General features: G+C 40.1%; 1 protein-coding gene across 2 annotated transcripts; it reads left to right on the top strand.

The window, feature by feature from the left end:
• The first annotated feature begins 5920 nt into the window (after positions 1-5920).
• LACTB (lactamase beta) lies at positions 5921-20476 on the top strand. 2 transcript variants are annotated; one of them, XR_007133053.1, is made up of 6 exons: positions 5921-6349; positions 6781-6847; positions 8355-8545; positions 8830-9181; positions 10676-10837; positions 19682-19804. XR_007133053.1 is itself a non-coding variant. In XM_047766087.1 (6 exons), the coding sequence occupies exons 1-6, from the start codon at positions 5987-5989 to the stop codon at positions 20211-20213; spliced, it is 1671 nt and encodes a 556-aa protein (XP_047622043.1). In that variant the 5' UTR covers positions 5924-5986; the 3' UTR covers positions 20214-20476. The 2 variants fall into 2 exon arrangements, 1 of the variants encoding a protein (XP_047622043.1); XM_047766087.1 differs by having other exon boundaries at positions 5924-6349; positions 10672-10837; positions 19682-20476.
• Positions 20477-21349: the final 873 nt, after the last annotated feature.

Here is a 21349-nt window from a genome sequence, read left to right as displayed (position 1 = left end):
AATGCCAGATCCTTTAACCCACTGCACCAGGCTGGGGATGGAACCTGCGCCTATGCAGTGACCCGGCCACTACAGTCAGATTCTTAACCCACTGTGATACAGCAGGAACTCCTCAAGAAGCCTTGAATATTTCTGCTTTCTATCTCTTGGATCTCTGTCCAGCCACCAGGTGAACCAACCCAGGCTAGCCTATTGGAGAAAGAGAGACCACATGGAACAAGAGTTGAGCTGTGCCAGCTGAGGGCATCGTATATCAGCAAGCCCTTAGCTAACCCAGCAGCAAACTGCTGAACATGACAGATCCAGAGGAAATCAGCACTGCCTAGCTGATCCAGCCAAAGTTGCCAATCTAGACTTGCCAACTAACTAAATAAATACTTGTGGAGAAAGTTATCTGATACAATGTATGCAGATATTTCTTTAGTTTTTTTTTTTCTTCAAAGTTTAGTTATGTATCAGAATCAGCTGGTGAGCTTTTAAAATCACAGATTGCTGGGCACCACTCAGTTTGATTTAGTAGATCTGGGTGGGACCTGAGCATCTGCATTTTTAACAAGTTCTCAGGTGATGCTAATGATGCTGGTTCAAGGGCCAAACTTTAAAATTCACAGCTCTAGAATATATAACCTAAAAGATGTGTGACTGGGTCATGAGTTATAAGCATTTTTAATAGTTAATAAATACTCCCAAACTATCATCCAAAGTGAAAATACCCTCATCGAAATTTTAAAGGATAAAAGAATAAGCCACTCAAAACTTTTAAAACAGTGTGTAATCAACTATACCTCAATAAAACTTTAAAAAATGAAGGAAAAAACAGATAGTGTGATGAAAAATTGGGACAAAGACAGTATCAGTGTGAAGGAAGAAGTACTCAGTAATTCTTGGGGTTGGAAGGTAGAGCAGGAAGCTGATGAACAGTACCACTTGTGACCTGTGATGTCCACACAACAAAGCACAGAGTAAGCCAAGAAAACAAAACAGTATTTCATAATACTAGATATTATACTATAGTAAATACTAGAGCAAGACTTGTGACTGAAGCTTCTCTAGAAGAGTATTCCTTCTTCCAAAGAAATAGCAGGACAGAGAGATAAGGTCCTGAATGGTTGGTCCCCAGCCTCATCCCCGCCTTGCTTCCTGTAGTTCTCCATACGAATGGTCATCTTCTACTTCCTTGAATAAAACCTCCTCTCTTCCACTACAGGGCCTTTGCACTTAATGATTCCTCTGCCTGGAACATTTTCCTTCTGCCCATATTCAACTAAGTTAATTTCCATTTATCCTTAAGGTCTTAGATCTAATTTCACTGAATTAGGAAAGCCTACTCTCCCAGACTAGATCAAATTTCACCATTATACCCTCTCAACACACTGTATCTCTCCTTCATAGGACTTATTACAGTTGGGATTTTATCTTTGTGAGTTTATGTGATTCATGACTACCTTACCTTCCAGCCTGTAAGTTTCCGGGGGTGGGGGTGGGGGTGGTGTTGAGATTGTCCCTATCTCTTTCTCTCCCTCCCTCCCCCTCCCTCTCTTTCTCACTCTCTGCCCATGACATGCAGAGGTCCCTGGGCCAGGGATCAAACCTGCACCACAGCAGTGACCATGCTGATCCTTAATCAACTGAGCCACCAGGAAAATCCAAGACTGTGTCTCTTTTTCATCACCATTATAACCTCAACACCAACTTTGGCAAAAAAGCAGATACCCATAAATATGTGTTGGATGAATAAAAGTAGGGTCTTGCAAAAGTTTTCAGTGAACTTGGGGTCAAGAATACAATGGGAACCATTCAGAAGAGGAAAAAGGATGAGGAAACAGAAGTTCCAGCTTCAGGATACTACATACTACCAGGTCACTGAACAGCAATGATGAGCTCCTATCTGTTTAAACAACCATATCAAGACTCCTGGCTACTGGACCTCTGACCCCTTAGAGAGAAATTTCTACTGGTTACTAGTGGGTTCTATCTAAGGTCCAACCTTATTCAATATTTTGAACAGACAGAAGGCTTGCTTATTTTGTTTGCACATAAAAATGAAAGTCCAAAGGTTTATTTTGACAAAATTTAAAAATATCATGGAAATACAATAAGATAAAGGTCAACAGACATCTGTATTAAATCAACCTTGCAAGGACCCGATATGGAAGGGAAGCTGGGTTTGATTAGTTGGTTTATGGAGGAAAAAAAGAAAGACTTGATTGCTGACCACAAATTCATTACCAACAAATGCCATGGTACAACTGGTAAAAACGGGAACTGTCCAGAGCATGGGAACCGATGGACTTACTTTGGGAGTAGATTCTCAAGCACCGTGTCTAGTTTTTTTTTTTTTTGTCTTTTGTTGTTGTTGTTGTTGTTGTTGCTATTTCTTGGACCGCTCCCGCGGCATATGGAGGTTCCCAGGCTAGGGGTCGAATCAGAGCTGTAGCCACCGGCCTACGCCAGAGCCACAGCAACGCGGGATCCGAGCCGCATCTGCAACCTATGCCACAGCTCACGGCGACGCCGGATCGTTAACCCACTGAGCAAGGGCAGGGACCAAACCCGCAACCTCATGGTTCCTAGTCGGACTCGTTAACCACTGCGCCACAACAGGAACTCCCCGTGTCTAGTTTTTAGAGCTAGTTTGAGACCTGGAAACCTTGATATGAGGAATAGTTAGAGCAACTGGAGAATGTTAGCCTGCAAAAGTAAATACCAAGGGAAAATAAAAACTGACTTCTCTATAGAAAGCTCACCAAATATGTACTTCCAACTTAGAAACAGTCTTTCTAAAGCTCTCATGATTTTTTATTTCCACAATTTCTGACAAGTTCTCTGTCATGTTATGTTCTTGTTTCATTTATTCTTATTTCATAATTCCTTGTTTGGGGAATATTAAAATTTATTTCTCTGAGAATGCTTTGGAAAAAAATGATTTTTAGTCCATCTTTTTTCTTCAGCCAGGAAATGGCTTCTTTTTTCTTTTCCTGTAGATTGTTCTGTTTTCATTTGTCTGAGCTGATTTCACTTCTTGATTGTTGATTTTGGTGCCTCTTAGGAATATTTTCCTTGTACGTTTCAGAAATTTGGTTTGTAGATTTATTTTTAGTAGAAAATTCCTTTGCCTTCCTTTCCCTTTCCCCTCTCTTTCTGTCATCCCACTCTTCTCCCTTTCTCATGATTTTCTTTTCTTCTATCTGGTGTCTGCAGCTCCCAGTCCAGAGCACTAAAATACTGGAACTCTGGGCTCCTATCTCACAGTAACAGTAAAGATTCTGCTAACACATCTGCCAGCTGCTTGGTTAAGTTGCCTCCTAAGCACTTGGCTTTTTTTTTTTTTTTTTTGTCTTTTGTCTGTTGTTGCTGCTATTTCTTGGGCCGCTCCCGCGGCATATGGAGGTTCCCAGGCTAGGGGTTGAATCCGAGCTGTAGCCACCTGCCTACGCCAGAGCCACAGCAACGCGGGATCCCAGCCGCATCTGCAACCTACACCACAGCTCACGGCAACGCCGGATCGTTAACCCACTGAGCAAGGGCAGGGACCGAACCCGCAACCTCATGGTTCCTAGTCGGATTCGTTAACCACTGTGCCACGACGGGAACTCCAGCACTTGGCTTTTATGGAGAACATCCATTCTTTGTTACCTTTACAGAAGTCATACTTTGTGTGGCCTCTTCTTGCTACTACACTGGTGAAAGTCCATTAGGACTTTGGCTTCTGTTTCATTTCTTATCTGAGGAGAGGTACAGAAGAGTGTGTAAACTATCTATCTATAGTTTTAAAAGAAAAATGAGAATTTATTGTAACCACCACTGGCTATGTCTTTTACATTCCTCTATAATTTTTTCTCTCACTGACACACTTGGTTGGAGTAGTGGGAGCCCTGGTGATGGGAACCTCCAATATCATCTTGACAGAATGCACTTGTCAACCCTAACAGCAGGTGGTGCTCCAAGGACCTCATTGGGTGTTATGGCTAAACTCTCCTAGGATACCCTGATATCTTCAGGGTTGTAGGCTTTTTATGAGCAGCCCACCACCTTACAATTATTTAGCCCCTGTATCTTCTGACTAGATGTGGTTACCATCATTGCATTTCCCTTAAATTTAACAACAGCTCAAGATGTTTACAGCTTTTTCTCTTGACAACAGTTATCAATTCAAGTCTGTGAATTCTATGAATTCCACCTGTAAGGAAAGATAGGCTCATTTTATACATTGGGTATACTGGCCTATAAGTTTCACAAATCTTTGGGAAATATATATATGTATTATTTAAATAATTTAATATTTAGAATAATATTGAATAATTTTTAAAATAAAATATTTAAAATAAACATAGTATATAATATTATGTGTAATATATATAAAATTATATGTATATCCCAAAGTATAAAAAGAAAATTGTAAAATTGGAATGGATGTTTATCTTCAAAATTAACATATCATTAACTGTTTGATAGAATTATACACATTTTACACTTTGTAGTAATTTGAGGTTGGACTTCTTATTTCACAAGAACCTCTGGCATTCCCATTGTGGTTCAGCCAGTTAAGAACTGGCGATAGTGTTTATGAGGAGGCGGGTTTGATCCCTGGCCTCACTGCATGGGTTAGGGATCCATTTTGGCAAGCTTCAGGGTGTAGGGGTGTAGGGTGCTCATGCACTGGGATCCAGTGTTGGGGCAGCTATGGCTAGGCCTGCATCTGCAGCTCCCAAAGGACCGCTAGCCTGGGAATGTCTATATGCCGCAGGTGCAGCAGTAAAAGGAAAAAAAAAAAAAATCTCCGATCATCTACAGTTGTCAGAAATCATAGCTAACTAAATTGTACAAGTTATATTTGGTTTGTTTATGGCTGCAAAAACAGTATATGGAAGTCCTAGGCCAGGGATTGAATCCCAGCACAACTGGGACCTATCATACAGCTGCCCCAAAGCTGGAGGGAGCCTTTAACCCACTGCACAGATGAACAATCAAACCTGCACCTCCCCAGCTACCTGAGCTGTTGCAGTCGGATTCTTAACCCACTGTGCCACAGCGGGAACTCCTGGATTAAATTTTTTTTTTTTTTTGGTCTTTTTAGGGCCGCACCTGCAGCATAGGTTTCCAGGCTAGGGGTCGAATGAGAGCTGCAGCCGCAGGCATATGCCACAGCCACGCCAGATCTGAGTCACATCTGTGACCTGCACCACAGCTCAGTGAAACACTGGATCCTTCCTTACTCCAGCCAGGAATTGAACCTGCGTCCTCATGGATACTAGTCGGATTTGTTCCCGCTGAGCTACCAGGAACTCCTGGATTAGAATTTTTAAGTGGAAGTTTTATTTAAAACTTTTTCACAGCAAAATAAAAAAAATTTTTTAATATAAGGACTGAATATAACAAATGTTTGATGTGGTGTGGCGCTAGACAGCCATAAGAAATTTTAAAGGGTGTTAGGGGAAATGGAAGGAGCATATATGAGACAAAGAATAGTGATGGCAAGAGAGATGAGGGTTCTGGGAGGAAAGGGGATCCCTGCTGAGCCGCTGCTTTGTGCCAAGCGCAGTTCCAGGAGCAGATGTACCAAATGTAGAAGTCAAGGCTCTCCAGAGGTCACAATCTGGTAAAGAATCAAATTAGTTTCGTACAACAAAGTGTTAAGTCTTATTACGGCAGTTGTGCACACTGGAGGTCTAGGTGTGGCGAAAACTCCAAACAGGACAGAGACTAGAAAGGCTTCTCTGAGGAGAAGACATTAGATCTAAGAGGAAGCAGCGGGGGGAAAGTGCGGGGCAGGTGACAAAGATGAGGAAATATCTCGAGTGGAGGCAATGTAAAAGGGAAAAGGAGGAAGCACTCCATGCGATCGGCGCTCTGGCCCTCGGCCCTCGACTGCTAAGGTCTGAATGCGGTAGCCACCCCTTTCCCTCTCCCCTCCCCTCCCACCCCGCGCCTACGCTGCCCTCCCGGCCTGCGCTAGCTCAGAAGCTGCAAGCCCGCTGGAGACGCCATGTACCGGCTCTTGTCAGCCGTGCCGGCTCGGGCCGCGACCCCCAGAGGCTGCGCCTGGGGCTGCGGGCGGCGCGCTGCCCACCAGCGCGCCGGGCTGCCGCAGCTCGGCCCCGGCTGGGTCGGGGGCCTTGGGCTGGGGCTGGGGCTGGCCCTAGGTATGAAGCTGGTGGGAGGGCTGAGGGGCGCGTCCCCTGCGCCGCCCCCTGCGGCCCCCGACCCCGAGGCGCCGATTCTAAGCGAGCCGCTGCCGCCTCAGGAGCAGCCCCTCGCCCCGTGGTCTCCGCACACCCCGGTGCCGCCCCACGCCAGGCGCTTCGCCAGAGCCATCGACAGCAGCCGCGACCTCCTGCACAGGATCAAGGTGCGGCGACGGGGGGCGTAGGCGGCTGGGGACCCGGCGCCCCACCCCCGGCATCACCGGAGAATGAGACCCCTTGGTGGTCACCTCTCGGGGCGAGCGGGCCCCACCCCGGGTGGCTGGATGCCCACTACCGGCTTCCGAGAAAGACTTCCCGTTTCCCGACCTCCTGGCCATGGTTAGACGCACTTGGGGGGTTGCCCAAGTTGGGGCGGAGGTCACCGCCCGCCTCGGAACCGCCCCTTCCCCCCTGTGTGCCCAGCGAGCACACCCCTCACCGTTAGCTCCGGCCAGGCGTGAGCCGAGGTGGGCGGGGTCCTGCCGGGGAGGCGGGGCAGTGGGGCGGGGCCAAGGGAAAGCCCCAGACGAAGTTGCTTGCGGACGTGCAAGGTGTCTGTTTCGGTCTGTGTTTGTACTCTCCTTTCCGCTCTTAGGATGAGGTGGGCGCGCCAGGAATAGTGGTTGGAGTCTCTGTGGATGGAAAAGAAGTCTGGTCAGAAGGTGGGCTCAGAAGGGTTTTATTTATAGCCTTGTTTTGTGCCAGTCGGCGAATGAAATCTTGATGTGTTACTCAATGGAATGAATACCGTAAAATTCTGTTCAGTTTTCATAAAACCATACACACTATAGAGAAAACATATCTAACAGAATCGGACTTTCTGTAAACAGTAAGATTTAAAATTGACTCTGATGAGTAAGTTGGGGTCTTAAGGATCATTCGTTTCTACCCCCACTTTCCTATAAGACTGGTTTTATTGTTCTCAAAATTGTGTATATAATAGCCTGTTAACTGCACATTTGTAGATAACTCTTACGAGTAGACAAACTGTCAGGATTTTGTGTTTTTCTTTTCTAATTCACTCAACAATTTATTGAGTTCCTTAGTTTGTAAAATGCAGTGTAGTAAGAACTGGGAATATACACAATTCCTTTTCCTTAATGAGTTTGCAATCTACTTAACAAAAGCAAAAAAACCCCAAAAACCATGCAGAAGTGTCAGGTATTTTTTTCAAACAAAAAGCAGCTTTGGAAGAGAGATTTCTAATCATTCTATGATACTTTAAAATTTATTTTATAATTTAACTTACTTTTCCTTTGCACACAAATTGATCCATCTGGTCATAGCAGGTTTTTAGGAACCCTACCTTTAGGAAATGTTGTTTCAGACATCAGTTAAAGTAGTACTTATAGCAGTTGATAGGAACTGTAAGCTTTTGAATTCGAAGAAATAGGATTCTTAGTCCCTAAGTTTAAACCTAGCCCAATTAACATACCTGATTTATGAAAGATAATGTAATAAAAAATTCTATAAATATCAGCCCTGTGAGGGCTTTTTTTGTGAAAATATTTTTCAGCATAATCTACATTTACAGTTGAAAATAATTATTGTATGTCTTTTCATTCTTTTCAGATCTCAGTTCTATGTATTTCTTAGATTTCCACACTTTTATCCTACAGAGGGTGAAACTTGACTTAAACCGTTTTCTAGAAGGTGCTTTAAATTAGTAGTACATTGTATTTCTTCTGATTTGCAGCTGAGTTAAATTGATTGTTAGCTAGATTGGATTTGCAGGACATCTTTTCACATTTATTTCTATTGGTAGTTATTTTAAGGAATTTAGTGGAAACTCACTTAAAAAACCAAGAATAAATAGAACCTGAAGAACAGTGATATTTTTCTTAAAGCATGTGAAATAATTTATTTAAAATGTGGAATAACCAAATCATTTAGATAAGCTAGGAAAGGTTATTAACTGAATCAGAAAATCACTCTTGTGAACAGGGTACAATTTCAGTTTAGTTGTAAGGTTAAATTGTTAGGCTTACTGTTGTAAGTATTGCTAAAACTCTCATCCTTTATATGTTTAGTTTAACTTATAAAAGTGGAATACCTTTTCCTTTATGTAAACACATAGAATGTTTTAAGCTGGTATTGTTTCCAATTTTGAAGACTCCTTTGACCATGAAGCAGCTGTTAATAATGATTCTTCACTTTTTTCACCCAAAGGTTTAGGTTATGCTGATGTTGAGAACCGTGTACCATGCAAGCCAGAGACAGTTATGAGAATTGCCAGTATCAGCAAAAGCCTCACCATGGTTGCTCTTGCAAAATTATGGGAAGCAGGGAAACTAGATCTTGATATTCCAGTACAACATTATGTTCCTGAATTCCCAGAAAAAGAATATGAAGGTGAAAAGGTGATGAAGCTCACAGTTCATTTTTCTAATGACATTTAAGTGGTTTAAAGGTTTCATAAGATTCTTTGGCTTGTCTGTAATTATTGTTAATGGATTAAAGTTATTTTATCCAGGTAATAACCAAGTGGGTGTTTTTCTGAAATTTGAGGCTGAAGGTGTGTATGTAACATTTTTTCCAGCAGAATTTTAAAATGGAAGATACTGCTGAGACATTATTCCAAGACCGCTGACTTTTTATTATACAGTTTAATATAGTGATTCAATTTTCATGTTTTTACAATCAGGTTTCTGTCACAACAAGATTATTGATTTCCCACTTAAGTGGAATTCGTCATTATGAAAAGGACATGAAAAAGGTGAAAGAAGAAAAAGCTTATAAAGCTTTGAAGATGATGAAAGAGACAGAATCTGACCAGGAAAAAGACTCAAAAGAAAAAGGAGGCAAAAGTAATGAAAAGAATGACTTTGCTGCTAAAACTAAGATAGAGCAAGATAATGAAGCCAAGGGCCGGAATTCAAAACCTTGCAAGAAGAAAAATGATTTTGAACAAGGTGAATTGTATTTGAAAGAAAAGTTTGAAAATTCAATTGAATCCCTACGATTATTTAAAAATGACCCTTTGTTTTTTAAACCTGGTGAGTATTAATTTCTTCTCTTTACAAAGTCATCATTATTGAAGTCTTAATTTTTAAAATTCTAAAATGATACCATCCAGAGTGCATTCAGTGTGGTTGAAGGTTATGGCCTGGGTTTTGTTGTCAGATGCTTGCCTTTCTGTCTATAGTTCTCAACAAAGCATAGCATCTGGGCAGCTAGTTGTTTGATTTAGCCTCATGGGAGGCCACCTAAACATTTAGTGGATTCCTAGTATCAGGATATTCATGGGAAAAATTAAATGTTGGAATAATTCTTAAAATCTGGACCAAAGTTGGCATGATAAATTATCATTAATATTGTATTCATTAGTATTTAATTTAGTATTTAGATTGTTCAACTTACTCTGTGCTTTTGTTTCTTAAAGAAATTAGTGTCCATCGACTTAATTTCATTTCCAAAAAGGTGATCTATAAAAACAATTTTTTTGGTATTCTTTTGGTATGATCCCTGTTGAAACCATGATAGGTTTCATATCTTTAAATCAGTAAATTTAAATACGAGTTTGTATACTTGTATTCCATTTTCATTTTAAAAGTTTTTTCTTACTGTGAATAGATATTATATAGGTATTATAAACAAGGGCAAAAAAAAAATCATGGATTTTGTCTTAAAAAATAAGGTCCCTTAGGGAGTTCCCGTTGTGGCTCAGTGGTTAACGAATCCGACTAGGAACCATGAGGTTGCGGGTTAGATCCCTGGCCTTGCTCAGTGGGTTAAGGATCCAGCGTTGCCGTGAGCTGGTGGCTACAGCTCCTATTCGACCCCTAGCCTGGGAACCTCCATATGCCACGGGAGTGGCCCTAGAAATAGCAAAACCCCCCCCCAAAAAAAAATCCCTTGAAACAACATTGTAAATCAACTATAATAGAAAAAAAAAACAAACTTTAACAAATATAAGATTCCCACCCATTTTTTAGTACAGATCATACAGTTGGTTTCCAGAATCCAAAATGCTATAAAGGTATATATTTGGAACTCTCTTTATATGTTCGAATAATATTTGTGTTTTAATATACATTTGAAACAAGTTTTTTATACCTACATATATTTTACTGAAAAAAGACCTTGCACAACTATTTAGACCTGAAACAATAGGTAGTAGGTATATTAAGATAGCTAACTCAAGAAATCAGTGTGCTTTTCTTTCCCTTTCTGTTTTGTTGCCGTTTGGAAGGATTTTTAGTTTTGAGGTGGGATTTGCTTACTTCACTGCCACAGAAAGGAGTAGATTCATGTGAAATTTTAAGTATACTGATCATCATGTTATTCTTGTGTTAGACATGGAATAAACAGGGCCATTCCAAAGTTAACTAAATTTGTTAATATATCATCCATGATCTTTATCTGAATATTTGAGTAAATGCTCTAGTTTTACATATGCCAGTTTTCAGTGGGAAAATATTTTACATGCTTTTAAATAGTAATTAAGCATTTTCTTTTTTTTTCCCCCTTGCAATGATGTCTCAAGGTAGTCAGTTTTTGTATTCAACTTTTGGCTATACCCTACTGGCAGCCATAGTAGAAAGAGCTTCAGGATATAAATATTTGGACTATATGCAGAAAATATTCCATGACTTGGATATGCTGACAACTGTGCAGGAGGAAAATGAGCCAGTGATTTACAATAGAGCAAGGTAAATGAATACCTTTTGGTATGTCTAGCTATCTCACAACTTCACATTATTCTTATTAGTTATAAAAGTCACATTTTCCTTGTCTCCAAAATCAACTTGCCGCATTTTGGGAGCTTTTCTGCATGTCTATTTTTCTACCTATAAAAATAAAATGTGAGCGTTCCCATTGTGGCTCAGTGGAAATGAACCTGACTAGCATCCATGAGTGGGTTCAATCCCTCGCCCTGCTTAGTGGATTAAAGGATCTGGTGTTGCCATGAGCTGTGGTGTAGGTTGTAGACATGGCTTGGATCTGGCATTGCTGTGGCTGTGGCATAAGCAGTAATAATTTAAGAACATGAATACTTAAACCAAAATAACATCCATCATGGGCATCTGTAATTTACTCTTCCATCATCCCTTATGTTTTAGTTAACACTTTGTTTATTTACCTTTTCTTATTTTTAATTGTCTTTAATTTTGAAATGATTTCATATTTAAAGAAAAGTTACAGAACTAGTACAAAGAATTTTCATATACCCTTCATCCAGATTCCCCAAATGTTTATCATTTTACCACATATACTTTATCTGTCTATATGTTATTTTTCCCTCAGCCATTTGGAAATCAGTTGCCAACATGGTACTCATTTACCCATGAATACTTAAATGTGTATTTTCTAAAAGTAAGGACATTCAGGATATTAACATCAACACAACGTTCATATCAAATTTCAGACCTTATTCAAGTTTTGCCAATTGTCCAAATGATGTTCTTTACAACAAATGGGGAACATTTTTTTCTGGTGCAGGGTCTAATCTAGGATCACAATTACGTTATTTGTCAGGTCTCTCAGAAGTCACATGAGTTCAATTTGTTCCATCACTGGTGATAGTAATTTTAATCACTTGGTTGAGGTGGGATATACCAGGTTTCTTCACTGTAAATTACTTTTACAGTGATGGTTGTGATGATTTTGAAAATCATTTTATTGAAATATATCAAATTAAAATTTTATCATAATTTTTACTACTAATTTGTAAAAAAGGTATTGAAAGAGAATTTTGAGGCTAAAGACAAATAAGAGTTTTTTCCTTATGGTGTTTTTGTTTCCATTTAGTTTGTTAGAAAGGTAACACATTTAACAAATCAACTGTTAAATTTACCTTTTAAGTTTCCCTTAGAGCATGCTTTACAAATGACTTAAAGGTACTTGAATAGATGAAATGATGGATTTTTTTTAGCTTTATCTTCCTATTCCCTGTACTAGTTTTGTTGAGTTTTCTGTTGTATTTAGTAAAATTACCATTTGTAAATTACCAGCTTATTTAAAAGGATCAAATATGCATTGCAAATCAGCCTGAAGGAGTTAGGTTTTTATTTTGTTTGGGGTTTGGGGTTTTTTTTTGGACCTAAAGGAAATTAGATTAGCAGCAAGCAATGAATTTTTTTTTTCTTTTAAATAGTTTTATTTTTGTGTTTTTGTTTTTTTTAAGGTCTCCCTATGGCATATGGGTGTTCCCAGGATAGGGGTTGAATTGGAGCTGCAACTGCCAGGCAATGCCACAGCCATGCCAGATCCAAGCTGCTTCTGGGACCCACACTGCAGCTCATGTCAAGGAACTGAGCAGGGCCAGGGATCAAACCTGTAGCCTCATGAATATTAGCGGGATTCGTTACTGCTTGAGTCACAACAGGAACTCCCTCAAATAGTTTTTATTTTTTAATTTTTAAAAATGTGTTTATCTTTATGGCCACACCCACCATGTATGGAAGTTCCCTGACCAAGGATCAAATCCAAGCCGCCACTGTGACCCACACCACATCTGTGGCAATGCTGGATCCTTAAGTCACTGCTCCAGGCTGGGGATCAAACCATGCTGCCACAGACACAACACCAGATCCTCACCCCACTGCGATACAGCTGGAACTCCAAGATTAAAGGGTTTGTTTTTGTTTTTGTTTTTTCTTTTTTGGGCCACACCTGCAGCATATGGAATTTTCCGGGCCAAGGGTCAAATCAGAGCTGCATCTGCCTGATCCTTAACCCAGTGATTGAGGCCAGGGATTGAACCCACATCCTCATGGATACTAGTTGGGTTCTTAACCCTCTGAGCCATAACAGGAATTCCCGAATCTTTATTTTTAAATCGCCTATAGTTTGCAACTGCTTCAGACAGTGTTTATTATTTTTAGATCCAACATTATAGTCAACTGGAAAGCTGAAGGAAAAAAGACAAGTAGCTGAACTTGACAGTTGAATCTAGAAAAGATTTTCTAGTAAAGATGACATAGATACATGACCTTATTTTGAGTTAGATCTAGGTGTTTGATAACATGCCTACACTTATATCTGAGGGATGGAAGAACATTATGTATAATCATTGAGCATCTTTTCTCAGTATAAAATTTAGTCTCCATGAATATGCAGACTTCAAGGCAGCTGTCATTTGCTGTTTTCTTAATAAGTGATTAATGTATGACTTGCACAGAAATCGAACGATGGCATATGATGGTGAATTAACTTTATCTCCCATTCTTTGAAAAAAGGAAGTGGGTTTCTGTTTCTACTGTTAAAGGTTCCTGTCAGCTCTGGGTTTCTTCTTTAGATTTTGGTAGTGCCCAGTGGTGCTAACGGTAAGTGATTCATTTTAGATAGATTAGATGTGCTACAGAAATAGGGCACTAAAAGAAAGGAAATGTTGTTATCCAGGAAAATACTCTATCCGATTGCTTTGTTTTTATTTTATTTGATAGTTTAGAGGCCCAAACTATCTATTTGGGCCTCTAAAACTTCAGTTCTTTATTTTTGTAATAATTATTTCATTAGAGTGTAACGACATCAGCTTTGGGGGGAAGTTCAAAGAGTAAAAGAAATTTTCTCAAAGATATATTTAAAAAAATTTAAAAACCCTTAGGAGTTCCCATTGTGGCCCAGTGGAAATGAACCCAACTAGTATCCATGAGGATGCGGGTTCAGTCCCTGGCCTCTCTCAGTGGGTTAAGGATCCAGTGGTGCTGTGATCTGTGGTGTAGGTCAGATAGGTCAGACACAGCAAGAATCTGGTGTGGCTATGGCTATGGCTGTGGCCGGCAGCTGCAGCTCTGATTTGACCCCTAGCCCAGGAGCTTCCAAACGCCGCAGGTCTTCCCTAAAAAAAAAAAAAAAAAAAAAAAAAAAAAAAGCCTTAAAGTAAAACTTAGTAAATGCATTTCTATTCATTTGTCGTATAGTACCATTTTACAGGAAATAAAATTTCCAGCAAAAATTTGAAGCTTTGTTATCTAGTGTACTGAACCCTTGGTAGAATCATAAATTGAATATGTTTATATTATCTTGACCTAGGCTTTTTAGAGTTACTGTATCCCAAGAGGAAACATTTATCATCTTTACCACTTCTTTGCGTGTGTGTGTGTGTGTGTGTGTATGTGTGTGTGTGCGCACGCGCGCACACATATTTAAAATAGTGCCTCCAGGTGCCTGTCACTTATTGTAATGTATTTCCCCAGAATCCTACCCCCAAATACAACTTATGTTTCTTTGGCCAGAATTTTAGCAGCAGGCCACATTCAGCTGTAAAGTATGTAGAAAATAAGTTTTTAGCTGGGCACATTGTTTTCCTAATGAAACTGAGATTTTTTTAAATGGAAGAATAGAAACATTGATTCTTAATATGCAAATATATATATATATATATATATATATATATATATATATAGTGATTCTGTATCTCGAGTGTACTCTGTATAAGCAAGTAAACTATTTAAGCAAAGACCCACAGGGAAGTGAAGTTAATGTTATTGCCACTAAAAGACACTCAATTTGTTGATGGGGAAATCCTTAGGCAGTGCATTAGCTCTTTATTAGGCTCTGTTCATATTTCCTCTGTGTTTGGCACAATGCTTACGACAAAAATCTCTTTCATAATTGGATAGGAACAAAATCAAATAAAATGAATGTTTTCTGAAGTGTTTGCTATATTTTGACAGTATTGATAATGGCCTTTACTTTCTCTCATTGTCTTTATTCTTATTTACGTTGTTCCTTAGGAAGCTCATTTTTATGCTTTTAGTTGATGGGCCTTCTAATTGTAGGTTCAGTCCATGTAAATGGTAAATGCTAGAATGGGATTGGTTTTTACAGTTTGCATTTTAAATTCTGTGTTTTGTTGTTGTTGTTGTTGTCTTTTTTTTTTTTTTGCCATTTCTTGGGCATATGGAGGTTCCCAGGCTAAGGGTCTAATCAGAGCTGTAAATGCCGGCCTATGCCAGAGCCACAGCAACTCGGGATCCGAGCCGCGTCTGCGACCTACACCACAGGCAATGCCGGATCGTTAAGCCACTGAGCAAGGGCAGGGACCGAACCCGCAGCCTCATGGTTCCTAGTCGGATTCGTTAACCATTGTGCCACGACGGGAACTCCCTTAAATTCTGTGTTTTTTATAACTACTGATAGCAATAAAATACAAAGTGGTGTGTGATTGTTAAGGCATTTAAGAAGCATTTTTAAGTAAAAGTGTTTTGAATTCAAAAGTTTGTAGATGTAGATTTCTGTGGTAATGTTCTTGTGTGGAATCTATAGAGACTAATAAGTAGGAAGAGACTATCATCTGGCATCATTCCATCAGTTTTCCAGTTACAAAGATGTCCCAGTGACTTAAGAACTTGTGTCTCTAATTCCATTCTTTTTAGAGCAGAAATTCCTTAAGAATTTGAAATAATAGTTATCATTCAACTGAACAAAATTATTTTCATGAAAAGTCATTGATTCGTCCTCTGTAAAAAGGAATCAAAAGATTAAAGTTTAGACTTTGCCTATTTAAAGTTTAGAATTCTAGGAGTTTACTGGTGGCACAGCAGGTTAAAGATCTCATGTTGTCAATGCACTGGCTCAAGTTGTTGTTGTGGCGCGGGTTCGATCCCTGGTCCTGGAACTTCCACATGCCGTGAATATGGTCAAAAAGAGAAAAAAAAGTTTCGAATTCTAGATTAAAGTCTAGAAATCTTCATATTTTTTTTTCTTTTTAGGGCCTCACCTGCAGCATATGGAATTCCCAGGCTAGGGGTCGAATGGGAGCTGCAGGCCCATGCCATAGCTATGGCAACACTGGATCCAAGCCACATCTGTGATCTGTGCCACAGTTTGTGGCATCACTGGATACTTAATCCACTGAGCTAGGCCAGGGATCGAATCTTCACGGAGACAATGTTGGGTCTTTAGCGCACTGAGCCACAACAGAAACTCCTCCTTGTATTTATATTTTAAAAGAGGAATGACTGTTATCCTAACTTCCAGCCTTGATATAAGTGCTTCAAAACGCTTTACTCTTAAAAGTTGCACAAAGTTGATTATTAATGAGAATGAATTGGTAGTTCTCTCCCAGTTTACAAACTTGGAGTTCACTCTAAGAAATATATCACTCAGTGAGAAAATGTATTTCTGTCATGTGGTTTCTTTTAGATTTGATTGGCTAGAATTACAAGTGTAATCAGAATTCAGGCTGAAAGTTATGAGGACCTAAAATATAGGAGTGGCCATGGAATGGAAAGATGAGAGAAAGGACACAAAGCTAAGGTTGAATAATAGGGTTTAGCATTATTGAATGAGAGAGATGAAGACAAGAGAGGCAAGAAGAGTTTTAATGGAGAGGAGAAATAAAAGGTTTGAAAGAGATTAGTTTTGGATGTGTTCATTTTGAGAACTGAGAAGATCACATGTCAAATCATTGCTTTTCCAGAGAGCATATCAAGATTCTCTGTAGCCTTTTTTTTTTTTTTTTTTTAAGTCTTTGGAGTACACACCTGTAGTCATCCCAGCTTCACCCAATATTATGACTTAGACTGCTTATGGAGGTTCCCAGGCTAGGGGTCAAATCAGAGCTACAACTGCCGGCCTGCACCACAGCCACAGCAAGGCCAGACCCACATCTTCAACCTACACCACAGTTCATGGCAATGTTGGATCCTGAACCCACTGAGTGAGGCCAGGGATCAGACCTGCATCCTCATGGATATTAGATTTGTTTCTGCTGAGCCATGACACGAATAAGACATATAAGAATCTGGAAGGAAGAAAGAGGAGTCATTTTTCAAATTTTATGTACCCACAATCCCTCCAAAGTAATGAATTTTTGTTCTGCCCAATTATATGGAGGGTTTGTTGCCCTTTGGGGAGGTTTAAGGTCTCTGCCAGCATTCAGTAGGTATTCTACATGAATCATTCTAAATGTAGATTTTGTTTTCTGATATGTTTGTGGGAGAAGGTAAGTGCCACATTTTACTCCTCCACCATCTTGATCCGGCTCCTCCCAAAGTAATGAATTTTGAAGGGAGGGTTGAGGCCCTCTGCTGGTTCTGATAAACAACCTTTGAGGAGAAAAAAACAAATTTGAGAATTGTTAATGCTAGTAGAAAATTTGGTTGTAAATATGGAACCGGGGTTGTTGTACAGCTGCAGTTTTGTAGTTATCTCTGTAGAAAAGAAGACCTGGAACACTAGACCCACTGGTATTTGGAGGGATGTGGGGAATCATAGGGTTGAGAGTGAGCAGAGAGCCCAGAGCCAAGTGGCCTGATGGGTCACAGTGCCACAGAGGCAACTAAGATGAAGACCATAAAAAGGGTATTAGAAGATCCTTGATAATCCACAGAAGAGCTGTTTAGTAGAAATGGGGGAACAGGAACCAGCATTTGAGGACTTGAATGAATGGAGAGGGTGGAAACAGCAGGTGCAGAGGACTGGTGGATGACAGCTATAACAAGGATAAAAAAGATAAAAGGTTTTTTTCCTCTGAGGATATAGGAAAGTAGAGCATTTTGTGAACTAAGGTGAAGAGGTCAATGCTCCTAGCATTGCGCAGAAAGTCCTTTGTGACCTGCGCCCTGTCCCACATCTACTCTGCCAGCCTCACCTTGTGGAGCCTTCTCCTTCAGCCAGACTGAACTGCTTTGCTCCTCAGCAAAGTGACCAGCCATTTCAACAGGGCTAGCTCTCACTAGTGCTTGGGATTCCTCACATGTATCTTGCTAGTTGTCCCACAACCTGTTACAGTATGGTCCAGGGACCAGCAGCATTGACGTCACCTGGCATCTTGTTAGAACTGCAGAATTTGGGGCCCTCCCCACACCTACTGAATCAGAATCTGCATTTTTAACAAAACATCCAGTTGATTCATATGCTGCTCTGAAATTTAAGAACCGTCCTACAAGACTGTTAGCCCCTTGAGAGCAGCCACCGTGGTTGGTGGTTCTTGTCTCCAGTGCTTTACAAGGAGTCTCCATTAAATACTTGGCCAGCAAATGTTGCTTTCACATGTTCAACATATATTACAAGCCCTTAGTGGATGGACAGTACTCTTCTAGATAGGGGAATGATCAATGAGCCAGGTAGATAAGATTCTTGCCCTTAGAGACAAACATGTAAACTAAGAATCTTGGATGTTGATATGAAGAAAATAGAACAGGGCAATGGGATTTAGAGGGAAAGGATGTTTCTGGGGGCATCCTAACAGTGTTTGGCACATGATAAGTGCTCCATTGATAACTGTTGAATGCTTGAGTGAATAACAGCTACCAGTTATTAAGTACCTATCAGAAAATGCAGAGTGCTTTATATATTTATTTCTGACTCTGCAAAGTAAACGTTTTGGGGATGGAAACAGAGCAGCAACAGACTGCCTGGGGTTTAATCCAACTCTGCCACTTATAGGCTCTGTGGCTTTGGACAAGTTATTGATAGTCTTTGTGCCTGTTTCCTCATCTGTAAAATAGGAAATTTAATAGTACCTACATCCTAACATTGTTACAGTAATAAATTAGTTCATATTTATGTAGTTCTTAGAACAATGCCTGGAACATAGTAAGAACTGTGCAAGTGTTAATCAAGTAAAATAAGTATAGCCAGTAAGGATGAAAATTGGGATTTAAACTGAGGCTTGCAGAGTTCTGATCATGACACAGTGGAAACAAATCCAGCTAGGAACCATGAGGTTTTGGGTTCAATTCCTGGCCTCGCTCAGGGGGCTAAGGATCTGGCGTTGCCATGAGTTGTGATATAGGTCGCAGACACTGCTCAGATCCCACGTTGCTGTGGCTATGGTATAGGCTGACAGCTGTAGCTCTGACTCAACCCCTAGCCTGGGAACCTCCATATGTGGTGGGTGTGGCCCTAAAAAGCAAAATAAAAAAAAAAAATAAACTGAGGCTTGCTAGGTCCCACTTCTTCTACTGCACCAAGAAAGTACCACATCATGTCATTATACATGGTATTTCTTTTTTTTTTCTTTTGATGTAAGAGTTCCCAGGCCAGGGATTGAACCTGCACCACAGCAGCAACCTGAGCTTCATCAGTGACAATGCCAGATCCTTGACCCGCTGAGCCACAGAGGAACTCCTGCACAGTATTTCTGTGTTGTTTTTAACAGGCAATGTGGTCTCCTTACAAATGTGAACCCTATTCCTGAACATCCCAATATGTACATTTTTAGTTATAAAATTTACATGCGGCACATGATTCATTGAGCCCAGAGGCTAAAAATATCTAAACAGTAGGTGTTTGTCTGCATATGCGTGGGGCAAATATATATTATGTGTAATGCTAATCAGTACATTTTTTTGCAGAAATCAGAAGTTTGATACACTCAGCATAGACAAGCCTTGTCAATAGAAAAAAAGCCTGCTCTCTATACTTTAATTACTCGGTTATCTGTGTTTCATTGCAATTTGAAGCAAACTGAAAAATCAGTGATTAGTATGTTGCTATAATAAAATACGGTCTGTCTCATGTATATATTTTCGTATTCACTTTCATGTATAAAGTCAGTGATAGATTATCAGATTTTAATGACTATTCTTATTTCATTTTAGATTTTATGTTTACAATAAAAAGAAACGTCTTATCAACACTCCTTACGTGGATAACTCCTATAAATGGGCTGGTGGTGGATTTCTGTCTACAGTGGGTGACCTTCTGAAATTTGGGAATGCAATGCTGTATGGTTACCAAGTCGGGCTGTTTAAGAACTCAAATGAAAATCTTTTACCAGGATATCTCAAACCAGAAACCATGCTTATGATTTGGACACCAGTCCCTAACACAGAGATGTCTTGGGATAAAGAGGGTAAATATGCAATGGCATGGGGTGTTGTGGAAAAGAAGCAAACTTATGGTTCTTGCAGGAAGCAACGGCATTATGCCTCACATACTGGAGGTGCAGTGGGTGCCAGTAGTGTCTTGCTGGTCCTTCCTGAGGAACTGGATGCAGAAGCTCTAAATAACAAGGTTCCCCCAAGAGGAATAGTTGTTTCTATCATATGCAACATGCAGTCTGTTGGCCTCAACAGCACTGCTTTAAAGATTGCTCTGGAATTTGATAAAGACAGATCAGACATACCTTAATGTCATGGATGCAAAATGAGGTGTTTGGATTTGCTTGGGATTTTTTTTTTTTTTTTTGGAAACATTAAAGTCCTCAAATACATGAGAGTTTAAAGAATAAATTTGTAATAGAGTATAATTGAATGCAGAGAACTATGTATCTCTAATTGCTTAATTTTGTAATTGTCTTTTGTAGGATTAGTTCTTGATACTCAGGGAAGTTATTATATTTTTAATTTTTGAAAAAAGTGTCAGCTCTTGAAATAAAATATTCTGATAAAAAATGTACTTTTGAATGTGTAATATAGAGAAAATCTCATTCAACAGGAACCTCAAAATATTGGGGGGTTTCGTTTTGTTTTGTTTTTTGTTTTATGGCTGCACCTGTGGCATATGGAAGTTCCTAGGCTAGGGGTCGAATTGGAGCTGCAGCTGCTGGCCTGCACCACAGCCACGGCAACACCAGATCCAAGCCACATCTGCAGTCCACACCAGCAGCTTGTGGCAAAGCCAGATCCTTAGCCCATGGAGCAAGGCCAGGGATCGAACCCACATCCTCACCAAGACAACATGGGATCCTTAACCCACTGCACCACCTGGGAACTCCAAAATATTGTTCTTTTAAAGTGATGGCAGAAATAAGATTATAAGATATGGTGTATTACATATTGTGTCTTGAAAGAACACACATTTATTATCTCATGGGTTCTGAGGCTGAGGAAATTAGGAGTAGCTTGGCTTGATGGGTCTGGCATCAGAGTCTGTAATGAGGTTGCAAACATGATGTTGTGGTCATCTAAAGGCCTCACTGGTCCTAAAGGAAATGCGTCCAAAGTGGCTCGTTCACTTAATATGACTGATGGCAAGAAACAGTCCTATGGCTTGGGCTTGCGAAGAGGCATATTTCTCACCATGTGGACATCTCTATAGGACTGCTTGAGTATCTTAGTGTCATAATAATTGGTTTTCTCCAGGGCAATTCAAAAGAGAAACTGGGAGGAGTTCCTTTGTGGTGCATTGGGTTAAGGATCTGATGTCTCTGCAGTGATTCCAGTCACTACTTTGGTGCAGGTTCCATCCCGAACCTGGGAACTTCCAAGTGCCGCAGGTGTAGCCAAAGAAAGAGTGAGAAAATGAGGGAGGGAGCGATGAACCAG

The sequence above is a fragment of the Phacochoerus africanus genome, chromosome 2, assembly GCF_016906955.1.
Source record: "Phacochoerus africanus isolate WHEZ1 chromosome 2, ROS_Pafr_v1, whole genome shotgun sequence".
Classification (NCBI taxonomy): Eukaryota; Metazoa; Chordata; class Mammalia; order Artiodactyla; family Suidae; genus Phacochoerus; species Phacochoerus africanus.
The sequence above is the reverse complement of the archived record's forward strand: the minus strand, read 5'-3'. Positions and strand labels throughout refer to the sequence as shown.

What these genes read in the sequence shown, in the direction of transcription:
- LACTB (XM_047766087.1), top strand. Translation starts at nt 5,987, where the DNA reads ATGTACCGGCTCTTGTCAGCCGTGCCGGCTCGGGCCGCGACCCCCAGA. An exon ending in AAAAGAAGTCTGGTCAGAAG is followed by an intron (nt 6,848 to 8,354) that starts GTGGGCTCAGAA and finishes TTTCACCCAAAG; the next exon opens with GTTTAGGTTATGCTGATGTT. An exon ending in AAGAATATGAAGGTGAAAAG is followed by an intron (nt 8,546 to 8,829) that starts GTGATGAAGCTC and finishes TTTTACAATCAG; the next exon opens with GTTTCTGTCACAACAAGATT.